The 20,876-nt window shown below is 43.5% G+C and overlaps 1 protein-coding gene across 1 annotated transcript in view; it reads left to right on the top strand.

Annotated features, from left to right (window-relative positions):
- Positions 1 to 16,251, top strand: part of DFFB (DNA fragmentation factor subunit beta) — a 133,643-nt gene extending 117,392 nt beyond the window's left edge. Inside the window, exon 7 of the mRNA XM_086921736.1 lies at positions 10,369 to 16,251. Coding sequence (XP_086777862.1) covers positions 10,369 to 10,582 — 214 coding nt within the window. The 3' untranslated portion in view covers positions 10,583 to 16,251. The remainder of the gene's footprint in view (positions 1 to 10,368) is intronic.
- Positions 16,252 to 20,876: the final 4,625 nt, after the last annotated feature.

Genomic DNA, 20,876 nt, shown 5'->3' with positions numbered 1-20,876 from the left:
TTGTACAAAACATTTGCTAAACAAGAATTTACAATGCAATAGGTCTTGCATTTGCAAGAGTTTAAGTTATTGGCATTGTAAATGAAAAAGCCATTTATTTATGTTTTGAAAACCTACACATAAACAAAAGGCCTTGTCATTTACAATGCCATATCTCATACTCTCGCAAATGCGAGACCTATTACATTGAAAATGCTTGTTCTCACTGTCTGGAAGAAATACAGAAAGGTCTGCTGCCAAGCTATTCACAGTCATGTGACCGTAGACACAGACAGGCATCAAATGGTCAGAATAAAAAACATACCAACTTCCGAAAAGTGCCTTTTTCAGAATTGTGACAAAAAATCTGGCTTTACCATTAAAGAGGGATTTAAATTATAATTAATTTGAGTGTAAACATAATTCTCCTATCTGCTCCCAAACTTAAGTAATCTCTTATTGCAACTTAAGTGTAATAAGGTAAGGTAACCTGATGCTATCCTAAGGGAGAGAGATGCCTTGTAATAGTGAAAACGACTTTAGGAGTTTTTTTTACTACCAATATTTTTTTTGGGTGATATTTGTGTGGTATTTCTAGAGCGGGACGTTCGCTCCGGAGGGAGCATCTTGGCGCTGAGAACCAGAGTGAGCCAGTCCAGGAGGATTAGATGGAGGCTTTGGAGTATTCATCTGGAAGATTGAAAATCCATGTCTTTAGGAGCTTCCTAAAAGGATTTTCCTGGGTTTGTTGTCTGAGGGTTTTGGGCAGTTTATTCCAAGCTTTAGTAGCAAGGAAGCTGAGGGTCTTCTCACCCTTCGATTTCAGATTGTATTTGGGGGGAAGGATGAGGTTGTCGTTGGTAGAACGAAGGAGACGACTGGGCATATAATGGGGAAAGCGCCTGGTGAGGTATTTAGGGCCTGTTTTGTTGTAGGCCCGAAAGGCTATGATCAGGATTTTGAAGAGAATCCTTTTGTGAAGGGGAAGCCAGTGTAGTGAACGAAGCGCTGTAGAGATAGAGGATCTGCGGGGCAGGCCTAGGACAAGACGAGCAGCTGTGTGTAGGACACTCTGCAGTTTTAGGATGGTGCTGTTTTTTACTCCTGCGAGCAAGCCATTGCAGTAGTCCAATCGTGAGATAATGAGTGCTACTGTCACCGTTTTTCTGGCATCGATGGGGAGAAAGTCGAAAAACTTTCGGAGGGATCTGATAGTTCCGAAGCATTTTCCTGCGACGGTTTTGGCATGCTGATCAAAGGAGAGTTCGGAGTCAAAGATTACGCCGAGATTCCTGGCCGACGACACTGTCTGGGGGGGGCAACAGAATTATCCGGCCACCAAAGTGCTGGACAAAAGGAGATGTTAGTACCAATGGGGAGGATCTCCGTTTTACTCGAGTTGCATTTCAAGTGGTTGATGTCCATCCATCGAAATACTTCGGTCAGGCAATGTTTCAGGTTAAGTTCTGCTTTAGTAGATTGTTTGTCCAGTGGCACAAAGAGTTGTGTGTCATCGGCATATGAAGTGACAAGTATGCCGAATGAATCAATCAGATTTAGGAGAGGAATGAGGTAAATGTTGAAAAGGAGGGGGCTCAGGATGGAACCTTGCGGGACACCTGAGGAGACAAGTTTGTCTTTGGAGTGGAATGGGCCCAGAGCGACAGTTTGCGATCGGTCTGAGAGAAAAGACTTTATCCAGGATTGGGCGGAGTCAGAGATGCCAATATCCCTGAGTCTACTGATGAGGATGGTATGGGAGATGGTATCAAACGCCGCCGTTAGGTCAAGAAGGATTAGAATGGAGTTTTTTCTCTGATCTTGTAGGATTTTTAAGGTGTCGGACAGTTCGATGAGAGCGGTTTCTGTCGAATGCTTGGGGCGGAAACCAGATTGTTGGGGATGAAGAAGGTTGTTATCATCCAGGTAGTGTTTCAGCTCGTTATGGACTAGTTGTTCCGTAATTTTTCCCAAGGCTGGGAGTAGCGAAATTGGGCGGAGGTTGGTTAGATCAGTCGGGGGTTTATTTGCCTTCTTCATAAGAGGTTTGACGATTCCTTTTTTCCAACGGCTGGGAACTGAGCCTGAGCTAAGCGAGGAGTTGATAAGGATGTTGATGGTCGGGTTTACCTCGTCGATTAGTTGGTGAAGTATCTTGGGGGACAGGGATCCGACGGGGCGCCTGATTTGCAGGCCAGGATGGCTTTTCTGGACTGCTCAAGAGTGACAGAAGAGAAGCTACTTAGGGTGCAGCCTTGGGGGAGCGGTGGAGGGGGCGCAGGGGAAGTGGCGGGAGGGGGAAAGTTGATTTGGATAGAAGCAATTTTTTCCTCGAAATAGTCAGAGATTTGATCGCAAAATTTCTGAGAAGGGGGGGATTGCAGGCAGAAGTGCCTTGGGCTGCGTAAATGATTTAACTATCGCGAACAGTGCCTTTTGTTTTTGGCCTGAGTTTTTTATGGCGTTGACGTAGTAGTTTTTTTTAGCCAGTTTGATTTCCGAAAGGTAGTTTTTCCTAGTAGCGATATAGGAAGTGCGATTTATGGCCTCGTATGTCTTACGCCATTGTCTTTCTGCCTTTTTACATAGCAGGTGAGCATTTGCTAGTTCAGGTGTGAACCAGGGGGCATTGGTTTTGGTTTTGCCCCGGGAGGTGCGGGGACGTGGGGGCGGGATTCTGGATTTCATTTCTTTAGTGATCCAGTTGTGGAAAAGATCGGCGTCAGTATCGACGTTGCCGGAAAGGATGGGAGCTTGAGTGTGCATTGAGGGATTAGGAGTGATGTTGTCCTGGACCTTTTTCCAATTGATGTGATTGTCGGGGTGAAAAGCGGCTTTGTTGCGGTTGGGTAGATTATCGCTCAGAATGTGGAATGGGATTAGGGAGTGATCAGACCAGATCTGAGGCAAAGGGGATAGTGTGATCAAGGAGGGAGAGTTTGTGCAGACTCCATCGAGGGTGTGACCCAGGAAGTGGGTGGGTGAAGTGACAAGTTGTTTAAAGTTGAACATGTCAAGGGTTTGAACGAAATTGATGGTTTGAGCATCTGCTTTTGATTCTAGATGGAGGTTAAAATCACCTAGGAGGGTGAAGAATGGGTATCTGAGTGAGAGTTGTCCTAAGGAGTCGTACAGGGAGTCGAGAACCAAGACATGTAAAACTTAAACCCACAGTCCTACTTTTTAAATACAATGCACTCTGTCCTGTGAGCCTTTATGGCCTACTTTAGGCTTAACTTATACATATTAAAAATTAAAGTTTAGGTCTGGAAAAGGGTTTATTTTGCCAGGTTAAAATGGCAGTGGGAAACTCGACTACGGGCTGCAGTGACAGGCCTTAGAAGTGTTTAAAAGGCTCCTTTGGTGGGTGACACAATGGGTGCCGCAGGTCCACTAGTGGCATTTAATTTACCGGCCTGAGTACATGCAGTACTATTTACCAGAGACTTAATAGTAAATCAAATGTGCCAATTAGGTGTAGCGAATATTACCATGTTGTAAGGAAAGGGCACAAGCACTTTGTACACATTACCACTGCTAAACAGTGCTAGAGTTCTAAAGCCAGTAAAATCGAATTCAGCAAGATATAGAAGTAGAAGACAAAACGTTTATAGGACACCCACCCAAAGGTGTCAAGTCTAACACCTCCTCTTCCTTTCTGCACCGCTGCACCTTTCACTGTTTCCCCAATGACTGATGGAGGGCCACCTTTCAATTTTGCGTCAGGAACTGCTAGTTCTTTTGGCCAAAAGGGCTATCGAGAGGGTACCTGTGCCAGAAGTAGGACATGGTTGTTACTCCCGCTAGTTTCTGGTGCCAAAAATGGACAAATGCCTCCATCCTATTTTCTACCTGTGCCCTCTCAACTGCTTCCTCCTTAGGGAAAGTGTTTAAATGCTCATGCTGACTCAGGCCTAGTCTGCCCTGGGCCCCGCGGTCTGGATGGTAGCATTGGACTTGCATGACGCCTATTTCCAGCTACCTGTCCTGCCAGCCGACCGACAATACATGCAGTTTGTGATGGGATTGCACCATTTTCAGTTGCTGTGCTTCTTTTTGGTGCACATGAAATTGATGGCGGAGGTCGCAGCACATCTTGGGAGGTCAGGGTGCTAATCTTCTACTATCGCAAAGACTGACTGTTAAAGACGGGCTCCCCTCAGACAGTCGTCAACCACTTCCAGCCTACGGTGAACCTCCTGCTACTTTTAAGCAGGGGTGGCTCCTCCATTATGGCAGAAGAGCGTCGCCCCACTAAATATAAAATGATAATAAAACCACATTATTATCATTTTTATTTTTCATTACTCCCAGCCAAGGTTAGGGCGGGCCATCCTGCCGAGCGTCACAGTCAGGGAAGTATGTTTGGGCACTTGTAAGTGCACATGTCTGTCTGTCTGTCTGTCACTCATGTTCCTGCAACCCAGCTGTGTTGCAATAGCCGGGTTGGAGAAAAGCCCCAGGCTCCCTGGGCCTGAGCGAGCCTGAAATCAGCCCGCTCAGGCCAATCACAACGTTGCTCTCATGCTGGTATTACCAGCACTGTGATTGCCGCCCGTGAGCAGCGTCGGAAGAGGATCACGGAGGCGGCGGTCGCAGGAGCAGGTAACTTCTTTTTTTTCATTATTATTTTCCCCTCAGCCCCATCTCCCGCCCCCTGCGTTGCCTCAACACCCCCAAAATTGGAGCAGCCACCATTGTCTTTAAGGTTCACTAGCAACATGCCAAAGTTAATCCTGCTTCCTCTTTGGACGCTCTTAACATGGCTCGGTTTCATGCCTTTCCACCGAGAAAGAGAGTGCAGGACATTCAGACATCAATCCGAACTTTCAGCCTTGGTCCTGGATTTCAGTGAGATCAACTCCAAGCCTGCTTCGACTGATGGCCTCCTTCATCTGTTGCTCTAGCATGGTAGGTCGAAGAGAAAAACAGGGGAACCCTTCTCACAACGGAACCAGGGTACTAGGTATATATAAGGAAACAGCGGTTCCTGTGGACTAATGCAACTGAGTTAAGCAATACAAAGGCACAATCGCAATCTGAGGAGTGCAGTAATGTGAGAGGGCAAGAAACCATCCACACAGTAGGTTCACTAAAACATGTTTTATGACTTTTTAGAAGAAACAAAAAGACTTATGCTGTCATTATTTTTTTATAGATGTCCCTGCTTAACTAGTCCTAAGGAGACCCCGCATTGATAGAAGGGTTGAAACTCCGTTGACAAACACAAAGAACAAACCATTACCCAGCATATATCATTGTGTACTTATGCTGTTGAGAAATTGTATATGAATGGTTGTTTCTTAGAATTTATGAAAACCATGTATATAATTATTCACCTTGTAATTCACATTTAGGTCAACACCAAAAAGACCTCTCCTGCCTAGTTCAGATTTGAGAGGAGACTGTAAAAGATCTGCAGTGGTGGTTACTGTATCGTGATTGGGTCAGCGCCAGACCCCTCTCCCTTTCTCACTCAGAGCTGACCATGGTGGTCAATGCGTCGCTTCTGGGTTGAAGTGGCCATCTTGGAGAGGTGGGGATCAGAGGCCTCTGGTCTCTAGCAGAGTTTGGTTTCCACATCCACCATCTAGAGCTGCAGGCTGTCTGCCTGGCTTTGAAATCAATCTATCCCTCAAGGGTAGGCTGGTGCAGGTACTCTCTGAAACCCCCCCGCCATGTGGTACTGCAACAAACAGGGCAAGGTGGGGCAACCGACCATGTGCCAGGAGGCCCATGAATTTTCCTGAATGCCAGAGTGGATGAGCTCAGCCATCTGTGCCTAGTGGATCTCAATTGGCAGCTACACCTGTTGGTGGTGCAGTGTCTTTTCCGCAAATTGGGAGAACCATGGCTCAAACTGTTTTCCACTGCTGAGAACGTGCAATGTTCGCACCCCTGCTCGTTGGAGTTTCCACAATCTGTCTCGCTTGGAGACACGTTTCACCTCAAGTGGAACTCTGCACTTCTGCCTGCGTTTCTATAGATATTGCTCCTACCCCAAGTTCTTAAGAGGATCAGAACCGACTGAGCCCATGTCATCCTACTGCTCCAGATTGGGCACCGAGAGCATGGTATCCAGAACTCCTGGGCTTGAGAATCTGTCCTCCGATCAGGCTGCCCCTTCGGGAGGACCTGCTGTTGCACCAGTAGGGCTGGATTCTGCACCAACGCCTTCGCAATCTCCACCTTCATGCATAGAGATTGCGCTACCACAGCTGAACACCTCTGACCTTCAACCGGAGGTGGTAGGTGGAATTTTGGCAGCCAGGTGTCCCTTGACTAAAAATATACACGTGTTGCTGTGACAAATGTATGCCTTTGTCTGGTTTTCAGCAGATTGACATCCTTCAGGCCAAGTTACCTAACTCTTTATTGTTAGTTTTTTCCCTGGTCCAGCAAGGCTTTTCCCTAAGCACAGCTAAAGTGTACCTTTTAACGCTTTCTGCATTTTTGTGGTAGCTGGATCTGCCTTCTTTGTTCAGGGCTCCTGTTATGAGATTTGTTTAAAGGTTACAATATTTATTCCCTCCCTTATGCCACAGTGGGACCTTAACTTGGTTCTCACCATTCTAATGTGCACTCAATTTAGGATACTTCACCGGTATCCCTTGTTGCTCTTCACCCTCAACACAGTGGTCCTCATTTCCATAACATCAGCGCAGCATGTGAGTGAGCTTCAAGCGTTCTGTGTAAACCCGCCATACACCACCTTCATCCTGGACAAACTGGATCTGCCGACTCTGGTATCACTTCTGCCATAATTGTAACACCATTCTATGTCAGTCAAACCCTCACCTGAGACAATCTATGCCCCACCTCACCACTCTACGGAGGGGAATAGACATTGTTTGGACCCCAACAGAGCGCCGAGGTTCTATATAAATCGTACCAAAGACCACCAGGTGGAGGATCAGCTCTTTGTGGGGTTCGCTGGAGTGAAAAAAGGCAAGGCTGTGCAGAAGAGAACCATCTTCCACTTGATCATGGTTTGTATTATGAACTGCTATGCATTGGCTAAAAAGCAGCCTACAGAAGGACTGCATGCTCATTCTACCAGGGCCAAAGCTGCTACCACTGCGTCGGCATGCAGAGTCCCTGTCCTTGACATTTACTAGGCAGCTACGTGGGTGTTCCTACATATATTCATGAAGCACCACTGTTTAGACAGTTGGATCCACTGAGAGGAGCATTTCACCTGCTCGGTCCTGCATGACTTTCTTGTTTGAGTCAGTTCACAAGCCCGCCTCCATATAGGTACTACTTTGTTATGTATTCAAAGGATAAGGAATCTGATAGCTAGAAGTCTCCATGAGAAGAACAATTTACTTACCTTCAGTAATGCACTTTCTGGTAGAGATTATCTAGCCCCCGATTCCTCACCAACCCTCCCATTTTCCCAGTTCTGTGATTGGACTCTATCCATTCATAAGATCCAAAATTTAGGAATCTGCACAAAGGTCACACCAATTTGCCTTTGTGCCTTTTCATCTTTGGGGCGCAGACAATATCGAAAGCAACTGACGTCAGTTCACTGGAGAGGCATATATATAGGCACTGCGCCATGTACCAGCACGCAGAGGTGCTGCTGTAAAGTTTTCAGATGCAGTCCAATGCCTGGGGAATAAATCAAAAGGTGAGGAATATGCAGCTAGATAGAGTCTCTACCAGAAAGAGTGTTCCCGAAGGTAGGTAACTTGTTCTTTGGGTGTCATGTGCATCTAGACAGTTAAGTCTTTAGCTTTGCCACAGAATGGTCCCACAGAGGGAAGGGAATGTGTAGTAATGAAATAAAAAGTTACTGTAAAATTACTAATTGTTATGTCTCTTGCCTTGTGTTTGTTCTGTCACTGTATGATGACTTATGGTAGAGGTGCGTAGATATCAAATACCTGTGCCTACTGCACTTTTGTGCTAAAGAAGGGGTTGCAGACACTTGTGAGTCCCTTAAGTTTTACACATTGAGGGGGCACTAATTTTGCAGTTGCACAATTTGAAGGGAGAAGTTGCTCCAGTGCATAGTTACATGGGCCCACGTAAATAAAGACGCCTTTCCTTTGACCATTCTCGTGCGCAGGCACAAGGTAAAAAATCCTGTTAGCGGTGGCTCTGACTGTTCTTTTTCCAGTTACAGCAACTCTTGCCTCTCTCCTCCTTACCCACATTCACACATTTGAGGAGCATAAACTTTAGTCTCCTCAGGTATTTTCTGGCCCTTCTCCCAACGCATAGTGGAAGTGTGAAGTATGAATCCAATTCACAATGACTTCTGAAATGGATCCTGGAGGCATGCACACGTGTGTGCACTCGTTGATTGCACCCACACTAGTGGGCGCCTTTCAGCCTCCTTCAAAGGTCAGAATCATTTAGGGAAACATAGAATTGTTGCACACAAGTGATGTAGACAAGCACATGGCAAAAATCATAAGGAAAAGAGTAGCAAAATGGATGCGCACCCCAAGTCTGCACTGTGCACATCCTACGAGGATGCACACTTTGAAAACCAGGGTTCGAATCCCTTTATGATAATCCAGAAATTGGAATTGTTCCAATTTATTTTGATTCTGCTCTGCTTTTACTTTCTCAGGCACATTTTGGCTGGGATAGGCACGGTTAATTGAAAAGTTGAAGAAAAGGTCCATTTTGAGGGCATTCAGAAAATACCTCCCATGGATCTATGGGCTGTCATACAGAAGACCCAAAAACATACTTTGGTTACAGAGGAACAGAGTTCGGCAGACCCCAGAACTTCAAGATGGTGCACATTACTATGGGAACACTCAGAGGCATGGTTTACATTTTACACTCCACGAGGAGCAGCTACTCTGCCCTCGCCATACTGATAGGATAGGGACCTCCCATCCCTTCAGTTCCCTCACATAGGGGGTCAGTCTTGCCCTGAAGAAAGTCCTGGACCTTTATGCCCACATTGGACTGAAACATGTCGGCACTAGGGTCTTAGGACCATAACACTCCAAAAAGACCCAATTTTTAAGTATTTTTATTTACCCAGACAGACCCAAGAATAAATGGAAACCGAGGATCTGCCTGAGGTATTTTATCTTTAGAACCTCCTCTCTTTCTGTTTATCCAAAGAGCTCCCAACACTGTGGTTAAGCCCACCTTGACTTTTAGGGGTCAGGGTGACCCAATGATGAAGCATACTAGTTTGGAAAGGTCTATAGCTAGTAAAGAGTTAAATAAACCTATCTTAGTGTGTCAACTACCGCTTTGCCTCTATCACCTTTCTTGTCTTATGCTCATTTATATGTATGTTATATGTTTTTTATGAACTAATCTGTATATATTATCACAAAAATACCAAAACATTTTGTATTTAAAAAAAAGTATATCTATACTCCCAAAACAATAGCTATATAAACAATACAAATAAAATAAATATGTATTTAAATAATAAAACTGCAAAACTGATTTATGGAGTTGGTGAAAAGTTTGTATGTAGTGGGCTATAAAGGATAGATGTATGTCCTAAGTTAGGTTTATTTAACTAGTTACTAGCTATAGACCTTTCCAAACTAGTAAGTTTTCCCTATATATAGCTAGTGTATTCTAATATAGGGGTCCCCTACTTCCCAAATAACCGATGATGAAGCATGACACCACTAGGGTGTGTGAGGGTAATATAAACAAAATAGTGTTTTTCCCTACATTCATGGTTGGGTTAAGTACAACCTTACACTAGAGAGTCTTTTCCCCCCATTCTCTTCCCCGGGTACAGTTTACTTGCTTACACAACTGACCACTTCGCGGTCAATTGGAGTATTTTTGCACTTTGAAAGGGCACCTTTGGAGGGCACATTCACTGCACGATGTCTCACAGGCGGTTCACAGTTAGCAGTTCACTGTTTATTGCAGAATTTCACCAGAAGCACCTGTTGGGTATTTCAGTAATGCAAACGTGCACCTGAAAGCAAAAGTCCAAGCTCCAATGCCCTTTTAATTTGTAATTGGCCATCAAAACCATAAGACTGAGCTCCAAAACCACGTGGCTTGCAACAGTCCCTTGGCACAACCCCCTTAATCAAGGGAAAATCCACACTTGCAATTTGATCTGCCCTTTTGCAGTGTCTAAATTTCAAACGAAGCATTTTACTTGGCTGTAAATGTGTCATGACTGTTTTTAATTCCTGTTTATACAGAGTTCTTTTGAATTGCCACTTAAGAACGCTATCGCCTAAAACAAAAGTATTGCGTTTTTGAACTGAAGTCAATAGTTTTTCTGTTCTCTATATCAAGTCTTCTATACACTGTAGTATTGCTGTCATTTTAGTAGGCAAAATAATGATGTGTTCTAAATTGTGTTTAGAACTGGTGATGCTGCATTGTGACTTCACAACATACAAACGTGTTCTCTTTTGTATCTTTCAGGATAGAGAAGAAGCGCACAATAGTACCGACTTTGGCTAAAACTGTGAAAGAACAGAATGGGCGGGAAGTGAATTGGGAATACTTCTACCAGCTGCTCTTCACACTGGAGAACCTGAAGTTGGTACACATAACCTGCCACAAGAAAACATGCCACAATCTCGCTTGTGATGATGCCAGAATATATAGGAAAAGAGCCAAGAAAAAGGCCACGTGACCTTACCTGAGATGATCTCATAGGGGGGATTCTCCAGAATTCTACTAGTGAGAAAACACAGTAAAATAACTAAAAGCACAACATTTTCCACAACAACCTGTTTTCAGGTCTCCATAGCACATCACTGAGTTATCACATCAGACTGCTGCCAAAGCCAAACACTGCCCTTGCAGCAGGTTGTTGCTCAAGTGGAAGTGTTAACTGCACTGATGGATCAGCAGAGAAGCTAACTAGATTTAAGTGAAACTAACATATTATTATAGTTGAACTTTTCTGTATCTAGTCCATCTCTGTCTAAATTACTACGTTTACTCTCAGACAAGCACAACAGGAAATTTACGGGTTTGGAATTGTGATTTTTGGTGTTTATGAAAAATATTAAGTTCCTACAACAACTTCATACAACAGTGGTGTAATTTAAAGAATTAAAAGTGTAATTAATGGAAGAGTACTGGAAAATCAGGCTTAAAAGGCCAGAAGGAATTGTAGACCATCCATGTGTTTACCCGAATGGACAATATGACGTTCCATTAGTGTGATTTTTCTCTACAAAAGCGTGCATTTTGCAAACTATTCGGAGATTTAATTGTGTAAAGGCTTAAAAGGGAAAATCCAATACATTCATTGCATTTTGTTAAATCACACAGTGGTTTTACAAACCCAGGCAAGCTGCTATTCTATACACAAAGTAACCATAATTCAGATAATCTTAGCAGGTTTTCAAGTATTCGTTAATTTCCTAATTCTGCATCAAAGTAATTTGGGGCTTTGAATTTATCAAGATTTAAAAGATAATTAGGAAGTCGATATATCATAGTTTAAAGTGGTGGAGTACATTTATCTTGGAAGAGGTGTGGCGCAGCGGCCAGGGCGACTGACGCTGGATGCTGGAGATCATGGTTCGATCCCCGGCTCCGGTGGCAGAGGTCTTCCTAGCACCATGTGACTCTGGGCAATAGCTCACTTAATCTTCCCGATGGCCCCCGGCGCCTTGACACCTTCGGGTAATTGTTTGCGCTTTACAAATACTGGACATTCATCTTCGAATACACCTCATGTCTTACCATACCTTTTCCATTTTGCTCCTCTAGGAAAATGGACATTTTCAAGAAACATGATCTTGATCATTTTAGTGACCATTTCTCAAATGGGGAGTCCGTTGCTGCGCGTTTCTGCATGATGATTGATGTTACTACCAAAGAGTAGAAAAATATCTAATTATCTTAGCTCTGATTTTGGTATGCATTTTGCCATCGAGAACTATACAGGCATCCTAGTTTGAAGGTATTTGCATAGATTTCCTCAGTATTCAAGTAGATTGGTGTCGCTAGACAGATTCCCCAAAAACATGCTTTCTATTCTCTCTGGCCTTGTTATATCATGTACATTGATTACTGGTCCCGGTGCAGTTTTATTTTGTCTCTCAGTATAGTATAAATCAATACAAGCAGAAGAATTGTAAACATCTGAAGTTGTAATTAACTAGAAGGTGATGCATATTTACATTCATTTTCTCCCATATCTCTGATGGTATTAACGTCTCTGGATCCACTAGTCACGGAGTATGAATATTTGTGTGATAAGGGGTCATGGCTGCTACAAAACTTTCAGTCTACTCAACCAATGTAGCCTCTGGCTTTTATATTATTTTTTGCCCCGTGGACAGGATGTTATTTTGATCAGGACTTTGATGTTTTGTGCTACATTGCAAAGGATGAGCATTTTCATCTTCCTGATCATTTTCACAGTTTTATCTCATACATGGCTGAATTTACCAGTGGTAATCTAGAATCAGTTGATGAGTGCTAGCTCAGATGCTATCTGGCATTAGAGAGACTTCCTTAATTAGTTTTGTAGTTTTTATTAACTCAGTTGCAACCCTTTCTTTACATTTGCTACGATGAGGTCCAATCCATCTCTTCCCTTAAAGATCTTTTAAGCATGAACATCACTGTTTTTTTCAAATTATTTTCTTTTAGAGAGGAGTCCTTGTCACCTAGAATCTCATATTATTATGGGAGGCCTCCTCATTTCAATGACTTGAAGAAGAAAAGGTAATTCTCGAAGGGGCATTTTGTACTGTTCGGCTCCAGGTTTTCTTTTGCCAAGTTATTTTTAATCTGCGCTGGCCGCTACAAATGTTTTTTTTTTGTTTTGTTTTTTTGTATTCTTGAGATTGCTCCTTGGATAGGGACTGTGATAGAGTCTGAAGAGAGAGAGTTATTTGGGAAACTGTTGGAACAGTGATCAATTCATTAGTTTGAGGTAAAAGAGGGGGCAATGTCTTTGGGCTTTTATCAACAATACCTCTATTCTAAAGTTTAAAACTTGTTGTCTCACGATTTGTCTCTTTAATTGATTTGACATATTGCACTTGGATTCTGTTAAGTCAGCGATTTACATGGGCTCTGACCCATCTTCCTGTTTTTTACTGAGGTATGCTCCATGCACTGAAAACTGATTGTTTGTGGCAGGTCGTAATTTTGATTTCTCAAATAATCCCTGTCTTTGTTTTTTGTTGGAGAAAAGAGGATATATCATTTTACATTCACCCGTATTTTTTCCTAAATATTCCTGCTCTCTGTGACCTCTTCTATGATTTATGGGTGGGGGCCTCTCCCTTAATCCTGCAAATCCATAATAACCTTGTTTGTTTCAGTCAAGACACAAAGCCTTTTTACAAAGCAGGCCTATTCTCTTAGGTCCTTGGCTTCTTCTGATTTCGATTGCAACCCCATCCCCTTTTCTCTTTACCTTTTGGATGCAGCTGATCCTGGTTTTGCCCTTCAGAAGGCAGATTCATGGGCAACTTATCTGGAGAACCAATGGACTCACTCACTGTGATTTCCTCATAGTTTCTTCTGCTTGTGCTAGCAGTCTGCAGCGGAAACTTTCAGAAGTGTGGCAATGTCTGCCGAGATAAGGGCAGTCTGTTCCGCAGACGGTCACACTTCTCACTGGAGGAGGCCTAGTCTCTTGGTCTACTCCACCTCTTCATGTCTCAAAGTGGGTGCCGTTAGTGTCCCATTTCCTGATATAGATGCATCTGCCTGGTGATGCACGTTGAGCCACTTTCTCCTCTTCCACCGCAGCTGCTCCAGTTGCTATCTGATTCCTCTACCTCACCTCTGCAAGGGAAGGCTTCACCTTGACTGTTCAGTCCTCCTCCGCTCCACTCATAAATGCAAGCTAATGGATTTATTATTGCAGAGGTTTTGTTTCCCCCTGCCATTTTCAATCATCTTGTATCTTGTTTTATAGTTGGGGAGAAGGGGAAACATTAGATTGAACCTCTCCCCTTAACAGTCAGTCCTCTGCCCTAACTCCACTGGTTTCTTCTTGCTTAGCATGCTAGTGGCCATCTTTTTCATGTTTTAAATATTTGTAAAGGTTGCTATACTAGTTTGTGCTGAGATATATTGAACAAGCCACTCAGTCCAAAGGGGCCATTTTAGGCAAACTCAGACCCATTGCATACATTAGGAATACATAAAGTGGGATTTGGTCAGCCCATTGCTTATTATTGGTTGGCTTTCTTGTCAATCTTATTTCCTTGCATCTTATTCAGTGGCTTTCCTTTATATGCTTTTGGCTATCTCTGGCCTGCAACATAGCTAATTTACTATCCTTTTGATTGGATGACTCTAATCCTTCCAAAGCTGACCTCAGGAAACATTTTTTTCTTTTTCTTTCAACACTCCATGAGAGTTCTTATGTTAGCTTGCCCTCTCTCTAAGTTTTGTTTCCTCACTCACACCCTTGTGCTTGCAACCCTGTGCTCCCTGCATTGCTTCCCTCTCTGTTTCTTCCCCCACTCTTTTCCTTTCTGCTATGCTTTTTCTGCTTTTTTTTCATATCCTCTTCTGTTCCTATTTTGCTCCCCCGTACCATTCTGCTTACTGTTGCGCATCACTGTTTGTTGGTCTTATCATGCTTCTACTTTTTCCTTTTCTTATATTTGTCATTGTTTTATTTTTTTGCCTTTTCCGTAGGATGTGGCAGCTGCAACTATCTATCAGTTCACTCCTTTCTCTATAATGCGGTGTCACAAACTTTTTATTTTTTATTTTCCCACTCCAAAATGGGCCTACGCCGTCTTAGAATGACAGATTAAAAGTAAAGAAACATTGACAACCTCAATGTCATGATGCATAAAGGTTCATGAGTGGTGATTCATGCACGCGCCTACGTCGTCACACTGGTAACTATTTATTGAGCCAGTGCTCTTTAGCATGGACAATAAAAATGTTGGTTCTTTTTCCCGATTCTCCATAGGATCAGCAAAAACAAAATGGCCACTGCAGCGATATCAGTGCCTTGACAGGTATGTTACTGTATAGTAACATATGCATGCATATCCATCGTCACACTGGGGCCTGACATTTTAGCTTTTATTTTGATTTTTTCTCAATGCTATTCTGCACCTGCAAAAGCATTTTTAAAATATATTTTTATCCTAGTTCTAGTCAGTATCCACAACAAGTATTGGCTTTGCCAGTACTGGTTAAAAAGGCACACTTACTCATTGTCATTTTAAGAATTAAATACAAAAACATTTGTGTTAGCTTTGTTCGGTGTTTAATTGTTTTTGAAAAAGAAATGTCTCCTCGGGCATGCTAGTAATGAACTGTGTGCCAAACTAATTCTTTTTAATGAACTGCACCGTTATAAGGGTCATAGTTTGGCTAAATAAAGTCCCTTCCGTACAGCGTAATGTGCAAACACTTGTGAATAGCATTGTTTTCCAGAGCAACCCAAAATATTTTACACTGTATTATCTTCTGCCCTGGGTGCACATTCAGTAACGAAATTGATAGGCAATAGCCACTTATTATTTCTTATTGTTTGCTGGAATACTCCTGATCACTCCATAAACTCATTCTAAGAGGAATTTTACAAACTGCAATTGAAAACCTGCTTCAAGATACATTTTGTATTTTGCTGATGGTATCAGTTGAAAACACCGACCTTTTTATCTGAGTTGGGATTTATATGATGAATTTTGCATTTAAAAATAACAGAGTTTGCGATTTTGGTACTATTTTTATTTCTTATTGTTTGCTGGAATACTCCTGATCACTCCATAAACTCATTCTAAGAGGAATTTTACGAACTGCAATTGAAAACCTGCTTCAAGATACATTTTGTATTGTGCTGGTGGTATCAGTTGAAAACACCGACCTTTCTATCTGAGTTGGGATTTATTTGATGAATTTTGCATGAAAAAATAACAGAGTTTGCGATTTTGGTGCTATTTTTAATGTGTACATTTATTTTTTGTTAATAGATCGATTCTTTTGTTGAAATCCTTTTATTGAATGTTTTTTGACAGGAATACAAAATAATATTTCACCAATAGTAGATTGACAACTTGCCTGGGGAATGTCACTCAAATATATACTTCAACCGGCGACTAAGTCTCTGAGCACAATGACACATACAGTAAACGACTGTCAGAAAAAGAAAATGTAACAGTAAAACATTCCTCAAAGCACTCCTCCCCTTCTGTCTAAGAAAACAAAACTGAACTGTGTATATCATAGGAGGAGAGCTTCAGTCGGAAGTCGTGGAAGGGGTGCTGGGCAAGGGCCTTATAGAACAATAGTCTTGGAATATTGAATAGATTGAAATTGTACAAATTGCTAATAAAAGACAGTTTCCTCAGTTAAGTGCAAGTCTGTTCAAATCATTGTATTACTTGATGAAGTGTTATCTGATGCGGATATAAATTCAGATTGTGTGGAATTTTGTCTCTGCAGTAAGAATTTTCCTAGTAAAACTTTTTGGCAGTATTGCACCTTTAAATTAGGTTTTGCTGAAATTTCTTCCCACTAATCCTGAATGGTAAGTATCCCATTCTTTCAGACTGTCAACCACTGGTTCTCCCCCCTACGAGCTTTCCTGGATTTCACGTTGAAGTGGCCCTAGAATATGCCCTTGCTGCCTAAGACATAATTTACCCAGTCATCAACTAGCTACCCACCACTTATTTATAGTGATCAATTCATATTCGAAAGGTGGAGAGTGAAAATAATTGACATAGAACACGAGTTGGCTAGTACGAATATAGCTCTGTGATGCTGCAGATATGTCTGACGTTTCATGTACTTATTTTTTGATGTTCAAAGTCGGGATCGTATCAGACATCTGGTTTACATATAGATCTTCTCTTTATTTCTTGAAATCTATAAGAGACCTGTTTGTGGGGTATGACCAGCATCTGCTTAAGCAGTTAAACCTGAACAATATTGAGATAAAAAGTGAAGTTTTTTAGATGTTCACTAATTTCACTATGAATCCTCTCGAAATTTCTTAGTACCTTCAAATATTTAGACGCAATTTATTCAAACCTATACTTCCTTACTGCTGATATTATTGAGTAATTGTATAAGGGAGTCTTTATAAAAGGTGTTGATAAGATGATTTGGAGGAGGAGAACTTTCAGCCCTTGGCAGCGCGTATTCTTATTCACCCTCTGTCTACCAATGGACTGTAATCTCGAGCATCCCTTTTTTTCTCTGTATCACTGTTTTTGTGAAAAGAATAATACAGCTCTTGAGAGATGTTTTTGCTCTGAAGGCTATTTCGCTAAAATTGGCGCCTCTGTTAAAGAGGGCTTGTTTCCAATTTAAAACTTTTAACAGATTACAGACATTTGGAAGTGTTAAGTCTGTATCAGTGTCATAAAAATAGACTTGAAGGTCAGGCCTCTTTGAAATCTTTTATTTTACCTGTATACCAGGCTGATCCATCTAATTTTCACTCTTTTCTGACAACAGGACTGTTGTATTTATTTATAGACAGAGTTGGACAGAGAATCGTTTCTTTTTTTGGGTTGTCATTTGATCTTCAATAGAGAATTTGTTTTGTTAATTTTTTTCTTTTAAATGTAAGACGTTATTTAATTCTTCGTAAGAGGCCACATAATAAGATTCTATAGTTATGTTATGATTCCTTGGCCAGAGTTGAATTTTATCTCAGCACTTCAGATGGATACAACTTCCAACAGACTCCTCCCTTAAGGAGTTATACAGAGACCGTTTTCCCAGCGCTGCCAGGTAGCGCCATGCAGCTTCAGCCACGACTCCGCCTTCGGACATGACCACACCGGACTAAATAACACCTGCAGCTCTGAGATCGGTACCAGTTTATACCTTCTCATTGACGCATGTACGGAGCACTCAGTGCCTCAGAGGTGAAATTCCTCTGCATTTCTACAGCGATTAGGTCATATGGCTGAGATACCCGCCACCCCCTCTCAACACGATCCCCAAAAGAAGGGAAACCGGAAACAGTTCTTCAAAGTTTTTGGATGTGGGAGGGAGTGACCCTCCCGCGGCCGTATTTATTAAAACAAAAAATTAAACATTAAACGTTTCATATTATGTACAATTTCATTATCACATTTGCGATGTTTGGCTAATCTTAACATATTCTCTAATACAGAGGTTCTCCTAGCCGAACTAGCATCCTACAGAAACATTCTCTATAAACACTGAAATTGTACATCCTAACGTTTAAGGGCCAACGGCAAGGTCATAACCGGTGTCAAGATCCCTAACCAGACTTACCCCTCCCACTTGGGAAGGGCGACAGCACAGAGGCTTACCTCAAGTGCAACTACTAACAATTTCCCTTGACTTGTCGGGGGCACTTAAGACTCGACGCCATTTAAAGGTCGTTCGAATACTTGTGTGTGGTATCTAGAAGGTATCGTGGACCTCCCCCCACCCCACACAACTTACCGCATCTGCCGTCGCAGATGACCCTGGCCCCGGGAAATTCCTCAGGAGGGGGCTGTAACCCCTCCTACACAGGAAGGGGCCTTGACCGCCTTTCCTTAACTTCCGGCGACCCGCCCTTAGACGGGACCGCCTCCCCATTGAGGGGCCAATGGCCACCTCCCCCGAGCGCTCCCATCCGTGTTGGGTGACGCCCACTCATAGGGATCTACCAATTAGTGCTCACCGATCATGACCTTACCGCCTACCAAAAATAAATACGACAATTCGAACTTATGAAAACATTGGTCGCTACGACCGACAGAGCATGCTCAAAAGTAACACTACATCAAGTCCTTTTAATCGTAACAACCTAAATGATATTCACCATACTTTATTATGAAAAACAACAAAACTGATACTTTCACAACCTGTAAACGAAAAAGGAAGAACATACTTAGAAAATCCACTTTATTGCACAACAACTTGCTGTCCTCAGGGGCTGGTGGGTGGGTCAAAATTGGCTCTTTGTTCTGTCCCGAGCTCACGTGTAGCGAGGAGGTGCAGCTTCGGAGCACAAGAACAAGAGGACGTCTTCTGGCCTTGCGTCTCCTTTTATCCGTCTTCAGGGCGGGCGTAAACCCGCCCCTGCCCGTCCCGAGGGCGTGGCTGGCTGCGTCAGTGTCTAGGCCAGCCCACTCTAGGGCGGGAACAGGCGCGCCCCGGCTACGCCGCTTCGGGCATACCAGCCGAGACGCGCCTCCCGCCCAAAAATGGCTTCCCGGGGGGATCGAGGCACTCCGCCATACGTTCGGGGGGACCGAGTGGTCGCCCCTTTCCATATGGCTGAGATACCCGCCACCCCCTCTCAACACGATCCCCAAAAGAAGGGAAACCGGAAACAGTTCTTCAAAGTTTTTGGATGTGGGAGGGAGTGACCCTCCCGCGGCCGTATTTATTAAAACAAAAAATTAAACATTAAACGTTTCATATTATGTACAATTTCATTATCACATTTGCGATGTTTGGCTAATCTTAACATATTCTCTAATACAGAGGTTCTCCTAGCCGAACTAGCATCCTACAGAAACATTCTCTATAAACACTGAAATTGTACATCCTAACGTTTAAGGGCCAACGGCAAGGTCATAACCGGTGTCAAGATCCCTAACCAGACTTACCCCTCCCACTTGGGAAGGGCGACAGCACAGAGGCTTACCTCAAGTGCAACTACTAACAATTTCCCTTGACTTGTCGGGGGCACTTAAGACTCGACGCCATTTAAAGGTCGTTCGAATACTTGTGTGTGGTATCTAGAAGGTATCGTGGACCTCCCCCCACCCCACACAACTTACCGCATCTGCCGTCGCAGATGACCCTGGCCCCGGGAAATTCCTCAGGAGGGGGCTGTAACCCCTCCTACACAGGAAGGGGCCTTGACCGCCTTTCCTTAACTTCCGGCGACCCGCCCTTAGACGGGACCGCCTCCCCATTGAGGGGCCAATGGCCACCTCCCCCGAGCGCTCCCATCCGTGTTGGGTGACGCCCACTCATAGGGATCTACCAATTAGTGCTCACCGATCATGACCTTACCGCCACAGGTCCGGATAGTTGACCGGCTATCCGGACCCCCCACCAAACTCCTACCTAAAGGTCATGTTTTAACGATTTTAACCAAGCTAGGAAGTCACCTATGAGTAACTCATTGCCCACCCTCGACAAATGCACACCATCCCCCAAATACATACTGTCATCATTAATACAACTATGCGAGATCGAATGCAATGTCTTGGAACGGAACAACCGACTCACTTTGTTATTCAATTTTTTAACGGAATGATTCAAAGCAGGGATCGAGATAGCCCCCCGCCACACTTTTCGTGGGATCATATGAGACCACGCAATTGTACACCCCGGAACTCTCCTTGCTAACCAACTTACCGTGGAAAGCATAGCCTCCAGGAGAAGTCGTCTACCGGTGGTGACTAGATCATTGCCCCCCAAATGTACTATGACTATGGACGGCGGTGACCTCATCCGCTCTAACAAACCCTCAAAAAATGCCTGAAACTGGTCAATACAGAGACCGCCCCTTCCGTAGAAGGACACTCTGTACCCGTATTCCCCAGGTACGTGAATCATATCACCTGCTTTGAATACGTCTGCGGCCCGTCTCATGTATGAGTGGCCTACAACCCACACCTCCTTTCTCTCAGCCGGTGATGTGTGACCGCCGGCCTGGTGTTGGGTCAACTGCACAGTCCGCCCTGCCGCGTAGGCTTGCGCAACTGAAAACAAACAAAAGACAAGAAGCGTGAGTACATGATTACAGCTTCACAACATGTGCAATCGCACATACCTCTTATAACAATTGGAGGACCAACGCCCCACCCGTTTCACTTGTTCTACATTAAGACCCCTGGCTGTAGCTTCCGTGGCAGCCCCTATACGAAAGGAATGGGTCCCAAATTCACCCGGGTCCAAGCCCGCTGCGGCAATGGCCATTGCAAGCACCCGCTGAAACTGAAACCTCGTCAGCGGGGTGGCGTCTACATGCCTCAACAATGTCCCCC

The sequence above is a fragment of the Lissotriton vulgaris genome, chromosome 5 (assembly GCF_964263255.1).
Source record: "Lissotriton vulgaris chromosome 5, aLisVul1.2, whole genome shotgun sequence".
Classification (NCBI taxonomy): Eukaryota; Metazoa; Chordata; class Amphibia; order Caudata; family Salamandridae; genus Lissotriton; species Lissotriton vulgaris.
This window is presented reverse-complemented; position numbering and strand designations above follow the sequence as displayed.